Genomic DNA, 13738 nt, shown 5'->3' with positions numbered 1-13738 from the left:
CTTTCAGGAATGATAATTCTCCCGTTATTAAGGTGATTGCTTCAAAGATCATGATGTTAATGTGACTACTGTTTTGCTGTCACCTATTTATTTGTTTTCAAAATGTTAAACTTCAACTCCAGTCAGGCCAAGATTCTTTTCCTCAATTATCTATATCTTCAAACAGTGGCCTTGTTTATTTTTTCTGCATCTGAGAGGAGCTTCCAAGTATCTCATTGTTATTCTACAAAATCTTGAAGTGCTTTTTAAAAACAAACAAACCTAAAAACCCAACAAAACAATACCCCAAATCCACGTTGCTGGGTTACTTGTCAAGTTACCCCAGCATGTCTCATTATTACTCCTGTTTCAAATTAATACAGAGAGGAAATATTTCTTATTTTATGCCTGAATGGCTTTTTGAGGTGGAAATATTTGAAGAGTTAATTTGCCTACACTTTTTCTTTGTGTGAAAGGATCCTCACCCTGCCTATGAATCTGTTAGTTTGTAGTGGCAATAATTAAGGTCCATTTTAAAGAATCTAATTGTAGACTTGCAGACCTTTGTATAGCTGGCAAATACAAGTGTTCAAATACACTTACTTTGTTTGGGGTTTTTTACACAAGAGCACCACTTAGCATAAAACACATTTTTCTGCTCTTGACTGTGTTAACCATATAAAGTGGGGTGTTTGTTTCCTAATTAAATGCTCGAAGACAGCTGCAGTAAGTCCAAACATGTAATTTGTCTCCCTAGAAGAACTAACAATTTTTTTAGCATAGATACACATGCTGTGTTTTGGTTGAAACAAACGAAGCGTGAATTGATAAATTCACAGAAGACAAAAGTCAAGAACATAATTGTACTTTTTTAATCTGTCAGTGTGTAAGTAAAATTACTGTTCTGCAGCCTTGTTCTCTGTCATGTGCTACAACGTCCTCTGTGACAAATATGCCACTCGGCAGCTGTATGGCTATTGTCCATCTTGGGCCTTGAACTGGGAATACAGAAAAAAAGCCATTATGCAGGAAATACTGAGCTGCAATGCTGACATCATAAGTCTGCAGGTAAAAAAATACACCATTATTTCTTTTCCTTTTCTATTCCCATGTGCTGGTTTCTTCACTTTAAGTGTATTTATAGTAAACGGTCTGTTTTCAAAACCTTCTGCAAACAAAAGAAAAAGAAGCGATGTTTAGAACATTATTTGTTGCTTGACATCAAAAGAAGGCGCTCAGCCCCCGCAGTTGGAATGGGAACCAGCAGCTCCTGATCAAAGCAATGTTCGTGGGGGTGTCTTTGTGCCTGTGTGTGTATGTGGGGCTGGAATTGACACATTTTCAAATAAGAAGCTTGAGATAATCATAACTCCAGGGATTACAGAAATTCATTTATATTTTCTTAAAATAGGGATATTGCTCTTGAATTTGCATTCTCTGATGTACTTAATTCTTAGATTTTTTTTCCCCTTAAATCTTATTTGAAAGTGATTTACACTTCTGAAGAGTCTAAATAATATCTCTCTTCTATATTTTGCTAATAGTGCATTCATGCTGTGCTGCCTTAACTTTACAGGAGGTTGAAACAGAGCAGTACTACAGTTTTTTCCTGGTAGAATTGAAAGAACGTGGCTATAATGGATTCTTCAGTCCAAAATCTAGAGCTAGGACAATGTCAGAACAGGAAAGAAAACATGTTGATGGTTGTGCAATATTTTTCAAAACAGAAAAGTAAGTGATGTGGTTTTCTAAGCCTTTTGTTGTCTCTTGCTGTCTTTCACATAATTTCTCAGGTTGGTGTATAGTTCAAACAGCTGGGCTTTAACTGTCCTTTTGTAGCCAGGCAGGATTTCATACAGAGCATTCCTACCCCTGGAAAGACTGGTTTATATGAGAGCGAGATCATTCTGTGTGGAACTAGCAATAAAAAAATTAACCTTGAAATATTGAGTTGAATGAGGTTTCATTCTGTTTGAGCAGTGCTGGTTGGGAGTTCACTAAATTATCCTTCACTTGTTGAGTGTGGGTGTCCCAACCATTAGGTGGTAATAATAGAAAATTAAGGAAGTAATGAAAAACAAAGCAGATTTTCTTGCCTTCTGTTTTTTTGAGTAAAGGAATTTATAATCCTTAATCTAATTTCTGAAATAAGGCCTCAGATGACATTGGCTTTTTGATATATTAGCCTTTGGTAAAGCAAATGACAAGGTATCATTGCACACTTCTGTAAAAAAACCCTAATCATTTAAGAGCTGCAGCACTTACACTGGTTGTGTCATATTGCACTTGTACAACTTGGATGTGATGATCATAATGTCCACTCCTGCTTCCATTCCTGTGTATCCACAAGTAAATGTAAGTGCCAAGTTTGCTACCTAGTGACTTGGAAAATTATTTAGTCTCACTCTGTTAAATCTGTATGTTTGAACTAGGAATAGATGCAGAGTTAGAAACAAGCATGACTTTTCTAGAATACCTCTTTCTCTCAACAAAATATTTTAACTGAGGTACTATGAACTAAACAAAAATTGCTATAAAAACTATATCACTCGATTTCAAGTTAGGATTTTATGAAATGATGTGACAAGCTGATATTTTCAAATCATAAATGTTTGAGCTTTAATTAAAAGGAGAATTACTGATAATATTTCCAACTGTATCTGGCTGCTGAAAAAAAATACATATTATGTTTTTCTTTCAGATTTACTTTGGTTCAAAAGCATACTGTTGAGTTCAATCAACTAGCAATGGCAAACTCAGAAGGTTCAGAGGCTATGCTGAACAGAGTTATGACAAAAGATAACATTGGAGTTGCTGTTCTGTTAGAACTGCGAAAGGAATTGATAGAAATGTCATGTAAGTCCCATTTCATTTCTTTTTTAAATTGATGGTATTTTGTAAATGAAAACAAATTACTCTTGTTATAATAAACAAGAGAAACTAGGTTCTGCAGGTGAATTTGGCTTTGCAGATTGTATGGTCAGACAAATTTATTTCCATAGAGGATTCTGGGGAAAAGTCATATCACTTAAATGATGAGGGGGCTTTTTTCCCCACTTGCGTTTTTAAGGAAAAAAGATATAAAAGCTAGAGTTTGAGTGATTTGGTTGGTTGGATTGGAGTTTTTTTTACTTAAAATTATGTACAAGTATCAAAGAATCAGGTGGTGTTAGTTGTGTGTTTCTGGATCATAGATCTCCATCATTTTAACTTATTTTCTTTACTGTCATGCTTATACAACCTGTTTGTTCTGCCCTGTCATTCTTGATTTAGGAAATGTAAATTTGCTTTATAAATATCAAAGTGGGACCCTACTCAACCTGTGTTATATTTATCCAAGTGATATTTTATTAATTCAGATTGTAGCAAATAAGTCTTTTAAGAAACACTTCCAGCAAGAGAGGTAACTTAGAATGTGAATAACTTAGAATTCAGAGCTTGCTGCCTAATAAGGTATGAACAGAGCCTGTTTGCTCTTATAGCCTGAGGAAAGCTGCTGCAATTTTTTAGAAAAACATTATTTGCCTGTAATTAGGATTATCTGTTACTTATGTTAATTTTCAGTGAATACAAAAGCTTTACATGTAACAAGATAGTCTGTTAGTGGTCTTGAATGTGAAATATCATTCCTAATGCTTTATATCAACTACAACACTTGTTAAATGTAAGAGGAGTTATCTGACCCTCTTCTTTCAGATGGTATTAACCATATTGAAGTCATACTAGTATTTTATTTTTTTGTCCCCTTAAACATTTTGTTTAAATTTCTGTAATAGTGTTTTCTGTCACTGAGTGATTTTAAATAAATAACTGATTTTAAATTTTAGCTGGAAAGCCACATCTTGGGATGGAAAAGCAGCTAGTTCTTGTAGCTAATGCACATATGCATTGGGACCCAGATTATTCTGATGTGAAGCTGGTTCAGACTATGATGTTCCTGTCCGAGGTAAAGAACATTATTGATAAAGCCTCTCGTAGTCTCAAACCTGGTGTTTCGGGAGAACTTGGAACCATTCCACTTGTACTGTGTGCAGATCTCAATTCTCTACCAGACTCTGGTAAGAGCTCTATTTCTTATTCTTTAGACTGTTTCAAGTGTGTAACAATTTTAAGTTTTTCAATTTAGAGAATGCATTGTTTGATAATATAAGCTCTAGAGGTGCTAAGGGAAGAGAAAGAAAGAGAAGGCAGGAGAGAGAACTATTTGATTTGTGAGTGACCTTACTGCCTGTGCTGTAGTAGAACTGTGTCTGCTCTTTCAGAGGCATTTCCATTGTGATTTTCTTTCTGTATTTTAAAATATCTTCAAAAAATAACCGGAGGCATGAGTGTATTGCTGATAATATAGTTTTCTTAATTTTGTGAAAAGCTAATTTTTTACCTTTAAATATGCTGCCAAACAATCATTTTCTGTCATGTTTTAGAACTTCTAAAATGCAATACATCCCCTTCAGAAGGGGACTTTAAAGAGCTCTTTACTCCACATGGAACTTTGTTTCTTGATTTGGTGGCAACTATAAAGTGCAAGAAAAGAACACATTCATTGACTGCCACCTTGCTTGTTCAGGTACCCAGCTGTACTCAAGAGCCATCCTTCCTTCTTACTGCTGCTGGTTGTTCAGTATAAACATTTCCATTCCTGGTCCACTTCCTTTTGGCTTCATCTTGGCAACTCTTAACATCTGTTAGGGTTTTAAGGAGAAGGTATTGCTCAGCAGTAATGGAAATAGGATTCTTTTTGATCCCAGGAAGGCCAGTATCACCAGTGGTGATTGCAGTGACCAGTTCACATGTCTGGTTGTGTCTTCAGAACAACTTAACTGCTTCTTTTACCTTGCAGAATTTTAACACAGCTGTTCTGAAATTGAGGCACAATCATAGTTTTCTGATATAAATCTAATCAATTAGGCTTTGCAGCCTCTTTAAAGTTAACTTCTTTTGAAGTAGTGTTTGACAAGTTGGCTTTTTTGCAACACTTTAGCTGAAGAACATTGAATGGCAGGACCTGAGCATAAAAGCAAGAAGAGGCAGCCAATAACTAGCATTGATATAATTTTTTCTGATTTTTTTTCATCTTTCCCTTTCCAATCTATGCCTTGTTAACCTTCTCATTTTTTCTAATCAAAGTATGTCTCTTTGTTCTAGGTGACATTTGCTTTTGATACACATTGCCCTGCAGTATTTTAAAAGAACTACTGTTGATAGTACAGTGTATCATTAAGGTTTTGGTTATATGAAGCCTAAAGTTGCATGTCTGACTTCAAGTACCTACATGCATTATTTGCTGAATGTTTGTTAATACCTTCTTGTTTGTAATGTGTCTCCTCACAGGTGTTGTTGAGTACTTGAGCACTGGTGGAGTGGAAACAAACCACAAAGATTTTAAGGAACTGAGATACAATGAAAGTCTTACTAACTTCAGCTGTAATGGAAAAAATGGGACAACAAATGGAAGAATTACACATGGTTTCAAGTTGAAGAGTGCCTATGAGAATGGTCTAATGCCTTATACAAATTACACATTTGACTTCAAGGTAAGGACTTAAATTTTGGAAAAGTTTTCCATTTTCAAGTGTAACTAATGTGATTTTCTCTCTGAAGTTGTTATATAAATTAATCTGTGTAGCTAAGTTCACCAAGTGTATACTTAAAACATAGCAAACTAGAATGCTCAGCACTTCAGTCTCCTAGAAACCATCTTATTCTTTTTAATAACTTGCAATAGCTTTGCAAGAGTTGGGGTGCTCTTAACCTTCCCTGTAAACAGTAAGAGTTTGTTTTGATACTCCAAGCTAAATGACAGGGGCACTTACGCTGTCAAGTGCAAGGAAATAATCCATGTTGCTTCTGGAAAAGTCTTAGTTCTCTGTTGCCCAGAGAAAACAAAGATTGTTTTTATCTCTTCAAAATCAGCAAAAAGTGTTTTGGAGGTCTGTTGGAGGTTGGAAATTGAAAGCCACAAAAGCATAGCAGAAGTGATAAAAAGGGTGGCCTTTTCTTTTTTTTTTTTTTCTAATCTATATTGAGCATCCTACTGGATATAGGAAGAAGAAAAATTGTGAAGAAAAATCTCCTAAATTGTGATGGTGCTATAGAGAAGGAATGGAATGTTTCATTACTTGTAACACTGAGCTCACCTCTTGTTTGGAATAATAACTTGAGACGAGAATAAATACTAACAATAATCTTTTTTTCCCCTCTTGTTTTAGGGTATTATTGATTACATCTTCTACTCTAAACCTCAGCTAAACATACTTGGCATTCTTGGACCTTTGGATCATCATTGGTTAATAGAGAACAATATAAGTGGTTGTCCACATCCACTCATCCCTTCTGACCACTTCTCACTTTTTGCACAACTGGAGCTTTTGCTGCCTTTCCTGCCTCCTGTAAATGGAATCCATCTCCCTGGCAGGAGGTAGTCAAATACATTTTAGAGGGCAACCTCAATCTAACTTGTACAATTGTAAAATCTGAATATAGAGGAGTGAGGTATGGCCAACAGGGATTTTTTTTCTTAATAATCTTAATCTTAAATCTAATTATTTGCTAAAGACATAGTAAAAGCCAGGTGCTATCAACAGACACAATTCTGAGCCCAATATACTTTGTATACTGTTCCACAGTGATTGGTGCATTTGCACCTTTCTTTAATACATTACAATTAACCTTCCTGTTTCTTTTCTCCAACGTGACATTTTCATGCCTTGAAATAGGGAATTGTTATACAGTGTATTCTCTTTGCACAGTTATCTGTAGCACTACTTTTTTGAGGCCAGTAGGAACATCCACAGAACATTCTCCGTACTTCACTCCCTCCTTTTTCAGACTTGTTTGTAAAATATAGAATTTGAATTTAGCCTTTATTGATTGTATATGAACAACAGAAAACATGATTTATGAGATTTTGTACTTTAAAAAAAAAAAAAAGAAAAATCAGATTTGGAAAATGATTGTATTGTAAACTAAGGCTAAATTTTTATCTGTTTTCATGTGTTATAAAGGCCAGCGTGTAAAAGAGGTTGTCACAGGTTTTCTCTGCTAATGATTTGCACTGTTAGGGTTTTGTTAGCCCTTTTATACTACTTTTTATGTTCAATTGAGAACATTGCTTTCAAAATCCAAACCTATAAAATCTTAATATCTTAGAGTTAATGGAATGCATTCTATTTCTGATTTAAAAAAGAGGCATGGAGTTCTCATGGAACAGATAAGCTGAGCAGTGAATATAAGTAGACCTGTATGGATTGAGAGTTATTGCTGATGCGTACACACTCAGACATTTTTCTCATCTCTAACTTTTGAAGTAAAATCTAAGGATATTTGTGTACAGCTTCATTTCTGTTTAAAATATTTGTCCTATCTCCACTGTGCCTGCTTAAATTTGCTCAACTAGCACTGCCTGTGCATGCAGAGAGATCCTGTGCATCCTCTTTTATTTTTTTAAATAATGTTAACACTTGTGAAAATTTTATGAAGATACTTTTGTATAAGCTGTGGCATCTTTTTTTCCTTTGTGAAGCATTGAATATCACACTTTGGAACATGTTCAGGTTATGGGTACACAGTTTCTAGCTTCTAATGCCCATGCACTGCTTCTTTCAGTGTCATTGCACAGTGCCGTTTTTCCCACTAAGAGTTACTATCATGTGGATTCTCTTTCGTTTGTGTGTTCCTCAGTTTCTGAAAGTATAATTCCTTGAAGATAAAAACCTAGCCCTACATTTTCCATTAATGAAGCAGTGTAAAATAAATGCATCTTCAATGCAGGTCCCAAAGACAATTCTTCAGATCATATTTTAAAGTGACCAAGTCTTATTTTAAAGTGTCAAGCAAGACCGAAGTTATAGTGTACCCTCAGTGCCATTTGTGTCATGAAGCCAAGTATATAACAGTTCACAAATTTAACTTGTCTATTTGCATCCTAAAAGGGAGAATTCATCATCTCCTTAAACTAATACAACTTGAATAATAAATGTGTGAAAAAAAAAATATTACTAATGGAAATAGAGCTTGGTCTTAAACAGCTTTTGTTTCAGCTGCGGGCAGGGAAGCAAAAGGACACTGAGCATTAAGAGAAAACTTTCTAAATATTGTGAATTTTTATATATAAGAAAATTAATTGGTAATAATGATACAAAATTTTATTGAAAAGTAGTCAGCACACAAGTGTGCTCAAACCATTCTGTTTTAAGCTCAAAGTAAAAATTACAAACAGTTCAGACGTGTTAAAATATACATTTTAAAATTTCAATATGAGAAATTTTGATCTTGAATCCTTGTCTGGGACCTGATCTTTTGGGGTTATCTTGTTTTGGTTTTAGTTGTAAAAACACCAAACATGTCCAGTTTATAATCAGTACATTGAAATGCTGGTAGTATTGCTGTAGTAGATTTAATGCGTAGTGTTATTTTTTTTCTGTTTGTTTTTTGGGGTTTTTTTGTAAAGTGTGAATAAAAGGTGTTTTACTCATGTTTCCTTAATGATGTCTTGGTAATGTACATCATGACAATTTCCGGTAATGATGAGCCAATTTAGCTTGTCAGACTAAGCAAACTATTTTTGTTTTCTGATATCTGGATTGTGTAAGGGGTCCAGAAAGCTTTACAGAAGGGGAAGGGAAGCACTTACTCATTTTGTATTTTTTTAGAGGGGGATAATTTACTTTAATAGATGCTGGAGCTTGAGTGCACTTGTTAGATTCTAAAGGTTTGAGCTTTATCCAGTATGTGTTCTCCTCTATTGCTTAGTCTTAAAAAATTTGAATTTATGACAGCATGTGAAAATATGGCCCCTTGTGCTTTTGGAGACACAACTGTTCCTGCTTAGTCACCTTATGGTCTAAGGGTCCATTTGAATAACCATTTCCTCCAGCTTTTATAGTAGTCCATCAGGTCCTGATTGAAAACCCTCTGAATCCATTGAAGGCACTCCTTTGACTTCACTGGGTTTTAACTGGACTGCAGCTGTGACTCGGGGGCTGAAGGAAGGAAGGAGAAATGTTTTGAAAATAGGGAAAGACCAGATGGCACCAAAACAGAGCTGAGAGAAACTTGGTCAAACAATCTTTCAAAGAAAATACATTCTTGAGTCAAACAAATCTAACTCAAAAGTCTCAATTTCCAGCTATAACATAGAATAAGGCAATAAACCGTGTCTTCACAAGATCAAAATGTTTGCTTCATAGTTTTTAACATGAAATGGTTATTTGCAATATTTTTATTCGAGGTGGTTTTGGGTGTTGCCATAATGTACTTTCAGTGTTCTTGTTGTAAAAGCACATATAGCAAAAGTCACAGAACATCCTTGGGGTTGGAAGGATTTATTTAGGTAAGACCAGGCTTTTTTCCACTTAAAATACACTCTGCCATATCTTTTCTAGTTTTATTTACATTTACCAAGAATTCTGGGTGTCAAAGTGTAAATTGAACTACACCTTTAACTAAAACAATTGTTTAGAGTACAAGACTAATACCACAAGTTAATGCTTTTAACTTAACACGAGTGGGGAGAAAGAGCATATAAATTGGTGTGTGTGTGTGTTGTAAGTATTTTGTCCTTTCAGCAGCTTGAATTTAAAGGTCAATTTGGCTAGCATTTGACTGAACTGATTTTAAGAATGTTGTATGCATCTTTAATGTAACTTCAGCAAATCTCTCAAGGTGTTTTTTTTTAAAATATGGCAGGCTTAGAAAATAGCTTATGCTTTGCTTTTTCAACCATGCAAAACCTGTATGAAAGACAAAATAATTGCAACACCATTGTGGGGGAGGGGGGAAAAGAAAACTAATTACACTGTAAAACTTTTTGAAAAGTTCAGTTAACCGCTTCAGTAGCAAAGCCTTTCTCATCCAGCCGGACACAGTATTTTTTAGTATGTTAACTGCTATTCTTTTCTTTTGGTTGCATAAATTTGTAACTCTTTAAGTGTCTTGGTATGTTTAAGTAGTGTCTAAAATAGAATATCTTAGTCTTTATTCACAGTACTTCTGTATAATGTGTAATGCACTGGACTAACTCTTGTTTACCATTCATGTAACAAAAACCAGCACATTATCTGCACTAAGCTCAAAGAATGTTGCATTTGTCTATAGGCAGCTCTTCAATAAGATAAATGGGAAACTGAATATGGTCTGATGGTAAACAAGGGCTTTTACTGTTCTCTTCAGTGGAACTTTCTTCTTGGTCAAATTTTAACTAGTTAGTATTATATTTATATACAGGGTCTTCTTTTTCTTTACCAATGTATTTTCCTACTCATAGCTGACCAATAAATCCAGTATCTGTTTCAAACCTTCTTGAAGTCTAATTCATATTTTAACTTGATTCATAATGCTCTTCCTGGAGAATTGCAGCCAAAGCAAGTGAAGTGTGTGAAGGGTATAATGGAAGCCTAAGGAACTTTTAATCCCAGAAAGACCTTGCTGTGCTTCCTGCTGCTTCCAAGATCTGCACACCAGAAATCTCCAGTCAGTTGGGTTTGGATTGTGAAGGGAAGCATGATCAGAAATGCCTCCAGAGCTTGTGGAGCCTCTCCAGACCTACCCAGAGCTCAACCCCCTGTCTTCATACCTGGCCATCCTCTGACCTTCCAGGTCAGTCTGTAAGGCCAGTTGTGCAGTGGATGTTTTTTATCTCATTCCTGTAGACCTCACTCCTTCCTCTTACTGCTCCAGAAGCACAAAGTAGGCTTGGAGTCTGACAGCAGGAAGGGATTCAAATATTCAATTTACCATGGGAGGGAAACAAAGTTAAGACTTTTTCAACTTCTTTTCCAGGAATGAGATTCAGCAAACTCTTGTCATTGGTGTATTTTCATACCCTGTTCTTTCTCTGTGGGTGCCTGTGCTGCAGTGTGTGTAATGCTACAGCCTCACCACATTTGGTGTGATGTCTCCATCCTGTCAGCAGGAAACATCAGACACCTGAGCATACTTGTGTGTGTGAAGCACCCAGTGCCTCTCCTGGCACCACTGTCCTCCTCAGATCCCATGCTCAGTATGTTGGTGCTGCTTTGCTATGAAATAAATGATCTATTTCAGTGTTCCCATAAACACCACAGGCCCCAGAGTGTTAGCTTGTTTGTAGGTTTAAAATGAGCTCTCTTGAAGCAGCTCTAAGTCCCCAGCAGTAGTGATGGGTCCTTGTAGGCCTAGCTATGATTTCACTTCAGCTTTGTCTCTTGGGTGAGATGTTAATTCCCATCACATTTGCAGGATTGCCACTAGATGGTGCGGGAAACACAGACTTCAGCTGCACACAGCCTGCACCTATTTCAGTGCCATGCGCAAAGTGTGGCTTGTAGAGTTATTCTGAAGAATATCTGTAGGAATTCAGGCCCAGGGATGGACCTTTTCTAGTGGCACCAGTTGGTTTGGTAACGTCTTTGCCAATTAATACCAGTTTTATAAATCCAGCTGTCATGTTGTAAATGAAAAGGACCTACTTGGTCCTCAGTGACAAAATCATTCAGGAGGGCCTTCCCTTGTTGCATTCATTTGCTTAATGTTATATTTTCAGATGAGTACAGTTGTTATGTGGTTGCAGATTAGAGTTTACAAGCTCTTAAATAGTATCTGCAAACCTGATATGTAAGTATGGAGAGAGCAGTTTGTTGGGAAACTGCCAAAATTAGCGAGAGGCCAGCATCCCTGTCAGGGAATGCAGAGAGAAAACATCATCTCTCCCTCAAAGGCAAAGGCTGAGCTGAGCCTGTGTCCCATCATCCTCAGCCAGGTCAAAGAAATCTTGTCTTTGCTTAACTTGCAAAAATAACTGGAGCTGTTTTAATAGAATTGACTACACAACGTCTCTGGACAGATTCTGGTTACTGGTCCTTCATACCCCATGTCCACTGGCTCTTCAGAGATACACAAAAGTTTGATTTGGGCCTTCTAGGGTGAGAATCTCCCAAATCAAAGCAGTTGGCAGTATGGCTTGTCTTTTCTACTGGCACTGGTGAAGCAGAGGAACCCTAAAACCTGTGGAATTGAGCCCAAAGAGAAAAGGTAAGTGGAAAGGACAAAATTACACCACGTACATCAAGTGACCTCTTGGGAGAAGCCATACTTCACTAAAGGTGAGCGTTCCAGTTCTTTTCTTGCTTTTCATCCTCCCTTTCTAACCCAAAGGCAGTAATTGTTTACTCTCTAAATGTTCCCTTACTCTGTATAGAAAGCAGTAAATCTAATTAAGCTCTTTATAGGGATCTTTGGTACACTTGGATATTTTCTTACTCCAAAATAAGCCTAGTGTTCTCTCAGATTATCCCTTTTAAAATGATGAGACGGTATATTTTGGTTAAATATTCCTAGTGTATCAGTGGACAGTACTGATTTATTTGAAAATTCTAGATGTTTTATCATAAAAAAGCATACACTACAGAAAATGAAAACATACATACTCCACTTCTGGGTTTTAATGACCACAGAGATTTAAGTAACACATCGGTCACTTGATGAGGCTACATACTTTTCTTTTTTTTTTTTTTTTTCTTTCCCCTATTTTAAGTTTTCTCTGCAGTTTTCTGGTCTCTGTGAACATCCAGTGGCTTGTGAGAATTTGAGGTGATGGGATGCTGGGAACCAAGTCCTTGCTGCACTTGTGCACTCAGATGCATCCTGGGGTGCATGTGCTGCCAGCCATGGAACAGCTGCTGCAGGCTCAGAAAGAAGATTTACGCGTCACTGTGCAAAGGAAACCAGTGGAGATAGTGAATATTTGCCTTGGTTAATACCTCTGAAAACTGAGCTTCAGGAGAACTCTGATCCCACTCCACAGCTCTCTGGAAGGAGGCTGTAGCCAGGTGAGGGTTGGTGTCTTCTCCCAGGTAACCAGCAACAGGATGAGGGGAAATGGTCTGTCAGGAAAAGTTTAGAATGGATATTAGATTTCCCTAGAAAATTTCATAATGGAAAAGGTTGTTAAGCACTGGAACAGGCTTCCCAGAGAAGTGGTGGAGTGGCCATTCTGGAGGGATTTAGAAGCTGTTTAGCTCTAGCACCTGGGGACATGGTGGGCTTGGCAGTGCTGGGTTAGTGGCTGGCCAGTGAATAACTACACCCAGTAAAACTCTACATGCATTGCCCACTGAGATAAGATCAAATCAAACATGCTTTTCCTTCAGCTGCTCTTTGATTTTCAGTTTCTGACTTCACACATGTATGTATTTTCATGTCCTTTGCAGTGGTTTAAGTTGATGTGTGAGGCAGCTGAAGGTTTTTAGTGCCTTAGCTGTTCTCTGAGAGGCTGTACCCCTGTGTAAGTGGGGGCTATGCCTGCTAATGCTTGCAGGTAGTAAACGTGGAGTATTTCTGGTGTAAATTAAGATAATAGACTATGGGAAGGATTGGGATTATCCCATAGAACATTTTCTCCCTCAGGTGGAATCATTTATCCACAGACCAGTGAGGGAGGAAGGAGATGAATAAAGGGTAGAAATTCGGGCCAAAAGATTCAACAGGAAATTTTCCATTGACTCCACTGAGCTTTCACTGGGAAAACATAATCAGGAGTACAGAAAAATGAAGTTACCATGTGTGCAGGTGGAACAGCCTGTCTTCCCTGAGACCTGTCCTAACCCCCCAGAGCCCTGCAGGCACCAGGGCAGTGTCTGACCTGTGGCACCCAACACAGGATTCACATTCCACTGAACTGAGTTTACATTTTTGCTGGGTCCAGTGCCAAATCTCTGTCATGGCTATATAATTTAATTAAGCTTTCAATTTGATGGTGTGAAAACTGCAGTTTCAACTTGTT

General features: G+C 37.0%; 1 protein-coding gene across 11 annotated transcripts in view; it reads left to right on the top strand.

Moving 5' to 3' along the window:
- The window catches only part of CNOT6 (CCR4-NOT transcription complex subunit 6), a 32982-nt gene extending 22709 nt beyond the window's left edge, over positions 1-10273 (top strand). For all 11 annotated transcript variants that reach the window (XM_086852294.1, XM_086852300.1, XM_086852302.1 and 8 more), the window contains 6 exons: positions 890-1047; positions 1556-1710; positions 2681-2835; positions 3807-4037; positions 5311-5513; positions 6189-10273. In XM_086852294.1, coding sequence (XP_086708420.1) covers positions 890-1047; positions 1556-1710; positions 2681-2835; positions 3807-4037; positions 5311-5513; positions 6189-6401 — 1115 coding nt within the window. In that variant the 3' untranslated portion in view covers positions 6402-10273. The remainder of the gene's footprint in view (positions 1-889; positions 1048-1555; positions 1711-2680; positions 2836-3806; positions 4038-5310; positions 5514-6188) is intronic.
- Positions 10274-13738: the final 3465 nt, after the last annotated feature.

This window comes from Cyanistes caeruleus, chromosome 15, assembly GCF_971803275.1.
Source record: "Cyanistes caeruleus chromosome 15, bCyaCae1.hap1.1, whole genome shotgun sequence".
NCBI classification, from domain to species: domain Eukaryota; kingdom Metazoa; phylum Chordata; class Aves; order Passeriformes; family Paridae; genus Cyanistes; species Cyanistes caeruleus.
The sequence above is the reverse complement of the archived record's forward strand: the minus strand, read 5'-3'. Positions and strand labels throughout refer to the sequence as shown.